The 7161-nt window shown below is 51.9% G+C and overlaps 2 protein-coding genes and 1 pseudogene across 3 annotated transcripts in view; 1 reads left to right on the top strand and 2 right to left on the bottom strand.

Moving 5' to 3' along the window:
* Nucleotides 1-1346: 1346 nt before the first annotated feature.
* The window catches only part of LOC119449171 (G2/mitotic-specific cyclin-B2), a 240738-nt gene continuing 234923 nt past the window's right edge, over nucleotides 1347-7161 (bottom strand). Inside the window, exons 2-3 of the mRNA XM_049660844.1 lie at nucleotides 2028-2284; nucleotides 1347-1803 (exon numbers count right to left, since the gene is read on the bottom strand). Coding sequence (XP_049516801.1) covers nucleotides 1450-1803; nucleotides 2028-2240 — 567 coding nt within the window. The 5' untranslated portion in view covers nucleotides 2241-2284 and the 3' untranslated portion in view covers nucleotides 1347-1449. The remainder of the gene's footprint in view (nucleotides 1804-2027; nucleotides 2285-7161) is intronic.
* The window catches only part of LOC125942631 (uncharacterized), a 240233-nt gene continuing 235420 nt past the window's right edge, over nucleotides 2349-7161 (bottom strand). Inside the window, exons 1-3 of one of the 2 annotated variants that reach the window (XM_049660845.1) lie at nucleotides 2783-2898; nucleotides 2545-2691; nucleotides 2349-2457 (exon numbers count right to left, since the gene is read on the bottom strand). In XM_049660845.1, the coding sequence (XP_049516802.1) occupies nucleotides 2366-2457; nucleotides 2545-2691; nucleotides 2783-2861 (318 nt within the window). In that variant the 5' untranslated portion in view covers nucleotides 2862-2898 and the 3' untranslated portion in view covers nucleotides 2349-2365. Of the gene's footprint in view, nucleotides 2458-2544; nucleotides 2692-2782; nucleotides 2899-7161 lie in introns of those variants that run through there. The other variant, XM_049660846.1, reaches the window with a different exon arrangement.
* LOC119455476 (G2/mitotic-specific cyclin-B2-like) overlaps nucleotides 2968-7161 on the top strand; it is a 240517-nt pseudogene continuing 236323 nt past the window's right edge.

The raw sequence follows: 7161 nt of genomic DNA, 5'->3' as shown, positions 1-7161 counted from the left end.
TTCTAAAGAGTAAGCCACTCTATAGTCAGAGCTAAACTGGCTATTGAGTTCGGTTTGTGGCTCTGGAGTAATGATTCAGAGCATTGGAACGCAGGTTCGATACAAGGCTTTGAAATTACAATGGAAGAAGAATACAAATCAAGTCAGATTCGGTATCGCACATAACCCCTCTGTCAATTTAAAAGGGTACTTTGTTTGCACACGCACAAACACACAAGTCGATTCTAAATTGCGCCTGCAGATGCCAATGCAAACCAAACTATTGGCTGCTGTTCTAGCGCTAAGCAAACTTAGCCACGAAAAGGATCGTCAGCTGCCATAGACTCTTCTGCTGCGTTCTTCGCTTTACACGGCAGTGAATCACAATCATCATTATCAGCCTATATTTATGTCCAGTGCAGGCCGAAGGCATCTCCTTGCAATCTGCTATTACCCCTGTCTTGTGCTAGCTGATTCTAACTTGCACCTGCTAATTTCCTAACTTCATCATTCCACCTAGTATTCTGCCGTCCTAGACTGCGCTTCCCTTCTCTTCCTATCGATTCTGTAACTCTAATGGTCCATAGGTTATCCATCCACCACTTTACGTGGCCTACCCACTTCTATTTGTTTCTCTTAATGTCAAATAAAAATATCAGCTATCCCCGTTTGCTGGCCAATACACACCGGTCTCTTCCTGTCTTTTAACGCAAGGCGCATTTTGCGTTGCACCGCTCTTTGTGCGGTCCTTAACTTGTGCTCGAGCTTCTTAACTTCCCAGTATCCGCCCTATATGTTGGCACCGGTAGAATGCAATGATTGTACACTTTTCTTTTCAGCGACAGTGGTAAGCTCCCAGGCAGGATTTGGCAATGCCTTCCATACGCGCTCCAACCCAACTTTATTCGTCTGTAAATTTCGTTCTCATGATCAGGGTCCCATGTAACTAATTGACCTAGATAAATGTACTCCTTTACAGACTCTACAGGCTGACTAGCGATCTTGAATTCTTGTTTACTTGCCACGCTATTGAACATTACCTTTGTCTTTTGCGTATTAACCTCCAACCTCACACACTTTCACGGTTAAAGTCCTCAATCATTTGGTATAATTCGTCCCCATTGTTGCTGACCAGGACAATATCATCTGCAAATGGAAGGTGTTGAGGTATTCGCCCTTGAACCTCAACCCCAAGCCTTCCCAGTGTAATAGCTTGAATACTTCCTCTAAGCATGCAGTGAATACCATTAGAGAGCTTGTGTCTCCTTGCCGGAGCCCTTTCAGTATAGGTAACTTTAATTTTCTTGTAGAAAACCAAGGTACCTGTGGAATCTTTGCAGATATATTCAAGATATTCAATACGGGAATGCAGGTGCAGTTTCTCATTTCACAGGCTTTGCCAATTACTGCACAGGCAATGTGAAGCTGTGCAAAAAAATAAAAGTGTCCACTAAAATCTTCTGCATTTCCTCAGGGCCGGACAGCCATCTCGCGGAGCTTGGCAGCGTGGGCAACGATCACTGTGCACACACGTTCCATCCGGCTGTGCTTGTACTTCTCGTATGGGGCCTTGTGGCCGCTTTTTGCTGCATCGAGGAGAAGTCCTGCCATGATCTTGATGGTGGGCTGCAGGGCCTCCTCCGTGTAGCACCCAAGGTGCGACATCAGGGCACCCCACATGTGCTGGTCCTCCCGGTCAAACAACCGCAGGGAGAGGCAGACAGCCGCAGCAGCTTGCTCCGAGGGCCGCACCCATGCCATGGGGTAGTCCAGCAGGCACGGCAAGAGCACCAACTTGACCACGTTGTGCTCCACAATGTCAGCCTGAGCTGCATTGGAGTTTTGGCGCGAGAAATGCAGGCGTAAGGGTCGCCCCAGGGACCAGTCGAGTGTGCGAAGGATCTGCTGCTCCATGCGCAGCACTTCCTTTTGAGTTTGAGGAGATGATGCCGTCCAAGTGTGGACGGCATCATCTCCTCAAACTTTCCGGCAACAACGATGGCCGACACACCCAGCAGCTGAAGCTTGTAACGGCTCACACTCTGCACCTGCACGAATCTGTCAGTGAGTGAGACGGCCAGGAACAATGTTTCTTGTAGCAGCTGGAAGCGTTGGTGCACCATCATCATCCAGTTTATAAGGATGGCCCTCATCTCGGGTGACACCGCCGTCTGCAGCCGGAGGAACTTGGGCTGCAGAGGCCACTTGGTCTCGAGGTATGCCATGTAGTCGAAGATCTCCTGTGAATGCTGGGCGCACATCTGGGGCTTATCGAGGTCGCCCACATCGCTGTCAGGCACTCCAGGTGGCAGGAGAGAGGCCGAGAAGGCCTGTCCCTCAGCGTTGGGCTTCTGCAGACTCTGGGACAGGGTAGCCACATCCTCAGTTATCCACAGAGTAGGCGGCAGGCACGCCAGGTGAGACACCAGTCCGTACTTGTTGCCACGGCCATCACTGGGCGACGCAAGGGGAAGCTGCCTGTACCAATTGGAAGCCTGTCGTTGCCACAATTCGGAGCAGAACACATGCCGGCAGGGACATTCGCGTGGGTCACGAAAGACATACCGGACATGGTGCACACCAGCTCCTGAACAGGCCTGGGCTCGAAGTTATCCACGGAGTAGGCAGCAGGCACCATCTCTGCAGGCCAGGTGGCAACCCGGTCCGCACTTGTTGCCGCGGGCATCTCTCGACGACAAAAGGGGCCGCAACCTGTGCCAATTGGAAGCCTGTCATGGACACAGTAAGCGCAGAGCGCGTGCCGACGGGGGAATTTATTTCGAGTGGGTCACGAAACACTTACCGGACATGCTGCACACCAGCTCCTGGAGAGGGCTGGGCTCAAAATTATCCACGGAGTAGGCAGCAGGCACCCTCTGCATCTCTGCACGCCAGGTGGCACCCCAGTCCGGACTTGTTGCCCCAGGTGGCAGCGGAGAGGCCTTCTATGCCTCTCCGCTGCCACCTGGGGTGCCCGGCATCGATGCGGGTGACCTCGAGGAGCCCCAGATGTGCGCCCAGTATGCACAGGAGATGTTCGACTACATGGCATACCTTGAGACCAAGTGGCCTGTGCAGCCCAAGTTCCTCCGGCTGCAGATGGAGGTGACACCCGAGATGAGGGCCATCCTCATCAACTGCATGATGATGGTGCACCAACGCTTCCAGCTGCTGCAAGAAACATTGTTCCTGGAAGCCTTACTCACTGACAGATTCCTGCAGGTGCAGAGTGTGAGCCGTTCCAAGCTTCATCTCGTGGGTGTGTCGGCCATCTTTCTTGCCGGCAAGTTTGAGGAGATGATGCCGCTCACAGTTGAAGACATGATCTACGTCACCGATGGTGCTTACCAGAGCAAGGAAGTGCTGCGCATGGAGCAGCAGATCCTTCGCACACTCGACTGGTCCCTGGGGCGACCCTTGCGCCGGCACTTCTCACGCTGAAACTCCAAGACAGCACAGGGTGACATGATGGAGCACAACCTGGCCAAGTTGGTGCTGGTGCTGTGCCTGCTGGACTGCCCCATGGCATGGATGCGGCCCTCGGAGCAGGCTGCTGCGGCCGTCTGCCTCTCCCTGCGGTTGTTTCACCGGGAGGACCAGCATAGGTGGGGTGCCCTGATGTCCCACTATGGGCGCTACACGGAGGAGGCCGTTCAGCCCACCATCAAGCGCATGGCAGGACTTCTCCTCGATGCACCAAAAAGCGGCCACAAGGCCCCATACGAGAAGTACAAGCACAGGCGGCTGGAACGTGTGAGCACAGTGATCGTTGCCCACGCTGCCAAGCTCCGCGAGATGGCTGTCCGGCCCTGAGGAAATGCGGAAGATTTATTGAACACTTTTATTTTTTTGCACAGCTTCACATTGCCTGTGCTGTAATTGGCAAAGCCTGTGAAATGACAAACTGCGCCTGCATTCGCGTATTGAATATCTTGAATATATCTACAAAGATTCCACAGCTACCTTTATTTTCCACAAGAAAAGTACAAACTTACCTATCATGAAAGGGGTGTGAGAAGGAGACACATTCTCTCCAATGCTATTCACTGCATGCTTAGAAGTCTTCAAGCTATTGGACTGGGAAGGCTTGGGGTTGACGTTCAAGGGCGAATATCCAGACAACCTTCGGATGGCAGATGATACTGTCCTGGTCAGCAACAATGGGGACGAATTATATCAAATGATTGAGGACCTTAACCGTGAAAGTGTAAGTGTGGGGTTGAAGATTAATATGCAAAAGACAGAGGTAATGCTCAATTGCCTGGCAAGTAAACAAGAATTCAAGATCGCTAGTCAGTCTGTAGAGTCTGTAAAGGAGTACGTTTATCTAGGTCAATTGCTGACATGGGACCCTCATCATGAGAAGGAAATTTACAGAATGGGGCTCTTGCCTTGCCCAGGGGGCGCTGCAAAAATGGTGCTAAAAAGCGCCCTCAATCCGAAACTGGGTAGTACCAAGCTCGGTCGTCTGCTTCGGGAAGCACGTTTACAATATGGACCCGCCACTTTCGGTTGTGTTGTACCACGGCTTGCAGCGAATATCGGGTGCCGAAGATTTTTCCATGGGTGGCATGCTGCGTAAAGGCAAGAAATTATGCAACGCCGAATACGTGTACGCCGTTCAAGAAATAAGCGGCGAAGTTTTAGCGCGGTGTCAATCGCAAGTGAAGCGAGTCACGCACGTATGAAGTTGAACTTCAGGTAAGGTTTGCACGCTGCTAGATTCAGGTGCACAAACGCGAGGAAATGCTTTCTATAAATGAATTCACAGCAACGATAAGCAGACATGTGTACGGAACAGCTCGAGCGCACGACGGTAGGCGCCGCGACGGCAGCGGTCTTTCGACATGCCGCGAAACGGCGGGCCTCCTGAAATCTTTCTTGACTGCATGCCGCTAGACAAGTAATTATGCCTGCGCTGTAGTAGCGGCCATCTGTCCCTCTATCAATTGATAAATAACTGATGCAATGTATATAAGCTCGCAGTAACGTACGTACGTGCGAATCACGCTGCAGCGCGAGCTCGTGCGCTGCTCGCTTGATGTAGCTTTTCATGATAGCGCTCGAACAACGATGTGCTGTAATCAGTACTACCTAGCTGTGCTGCCTCAACATGTTGGCTTGAGGTCAAGGATGAGCACATTCAACTCTAACCTGTGCTGCTCGTAGTGGGGTAGTGAATTGTCACCGAATCAGCCCGACCATTTGTGGTCATTTGCACACACCTGGTCACTTCACCACTTCGCACCGGTCGAATTGTTAATTGTCTCTGTGGCCGGGTCTCGAATCGTGAATCACCAGCCATGCCTGCTGCTATGTTGGTCTTCCATTTCGCTTACTCAGCGCGCCCGACGCTCCACTTCGTGAGGCCTTGAAGGAAAACGGTAGAATCTAATGTTGGGATTCAGGCCTTCTTGTTCATGGCAGCCCACGACGCAGCAGTAACGACGGTGACGCTTTTTCGAGGCTGAGCTAGGTCTCTCCGGATCGGCGTCGCCGATGTCTTCTGCTTCCAGCATTACGTCCCACGGCACACGGAGAGTCCGTTTTCGTATAACTATAGGCTGCGGCCAGCTCGCAGCCTGGTCGCCATGGTCTGTGGGAAGTGACGAGCCTTTTCGCACTCGAAACAGGGCAGAAAGAAGTGCGAATCGACGCAAAACGCGGGCTAGAAACATGCATCGCCACAGCCAGGGCTCAATACTATCCAAGCTGGCACTACCCAGATGACGCTTTTCGCCGCCACTACGCGCCGCTACTATACCTCAAACTCCAGCGCAAGACGCCCATAAAGCCGGGCTGGAGGGCGTATGAAAGGCATTGCCAAATCCTGACTGGGAGCTTACCACTGTCGCTGAAAAGAAAACTGTACAATCCATGCATTCTACCAGTGCTAAGGTATGGGACGCAAACTGGGAATTTAAAGAAGGTCGAGCACAAGTTAAGGGCCGCAGAAAGAGCGACGCAACGCAAAATATTAGGCCTTACGTTAAGAGACAGGAAGAGACCGGTGTGCATTAGCCAGCAAACGGGGATAGTCAATATTTTAATTGACATTAAGAGAAAGAAATGGAACTGGGTAGGTCACGTGAAGCGTAGGATAGATAACCGATGAACCATTAGAGTTACAGAATCGATAGGAAGAGAAGGGAAGCTGTTGCGTCCCGAACCGGCCGGGCGCATTCTTTGATTGTTTCCCACCGAGGCCGGCCCTTTCATGAGCGTCGCTCAGACGGCGACAGTGCCAGACACCGACGAGACGGGCAAACACGCGCCCCAACTCAGCAGTGCACATTCTGTGGGTGCTTTCCCCGATTTCACCCCCTTAATCAGCGGCCGCCTACCTGGCGATGCAGCCACACACTAGCAGTGACGTTCGGACAAAGAAGCTCTCTTTGAAGCGACCGACCACAGCCGCCACCCTTCGTTAGACGCGGGGATTAGCGCGAAAGCCATTCTCCCGACCCTGGCAAGATCACCGTCGGAGGGCAAGAAACAGTCACCGACTTTCGTGGAAGAAGTGTCAACCCCCTGTTTCCGGATTGCCTCGTCCTCGCTTCGAAGGTACAACATTAGAGGCGGAGTTCAGCGAACAAGACGGCCCGTCTGATTGGCCGCATCAAGGTCATCTGATTCCCTAGTCGGGTCAGCTAGGGAAGACCGATGTTTGATAAGGAGACACCCTGAGCGCAGTGGCGTGTCCTGACCTGTTCTGATATGTGCTCAGACATGTAGTGAGCTGAGACTTTCAAAGTGCTCCCCCCATGGAGTGGTCTTCCATATTTGGAGCCACTGTAAATATATAGAATAAACCCTTTTTTTATCGCTTTTACTCCCGGACGTACTCATCCCTTTGGCTGAAGGATCACCGGCCTAAACGCTACCCGAGTCTCAACAACCCGTTCGCAACAAACTGGCAGCAGCGGCGGGATAAATGCAAATCTCCGACCCGCAACAAAGCGCAGTCTAGGATGGCAGAAAACTAGGTGGAATGATAAAGTTAGGAAATTATCAGGCGCAAGTTAGAATCAGCTAGCACAAGACAGGGGTAATTGCAGATTGCAGGGAGAGGCCTTCGGCCTGCAGTGGACATAAATATAGGCTGATAATGATGATTGTGATTCATTGCCGTGTAAAACGAAGAACGTAGCGAAAGAGTCTATGGCAGGTGACGATCCTTTT

This window comes from Dermacentor silvarum, chromosome 1 (genome assembly GCF_013339745.2).
Source record: "Dermacentor silvarum isolate Dsil-2018 chromosome 1, BIME_Dsil_1.4, whole genome shotgun sequence".
Classification (NCBI taxonomy): domain Eukaryota; kingdom Metazoa; phylum Arthropoda; class Arachnida; order Ixodida; family Ixodidae; genus Dermacentor; species Dermacentor silvarum.
This window is presented reverse-complemented; position numbering and strand designations above follow the sequence as displayed.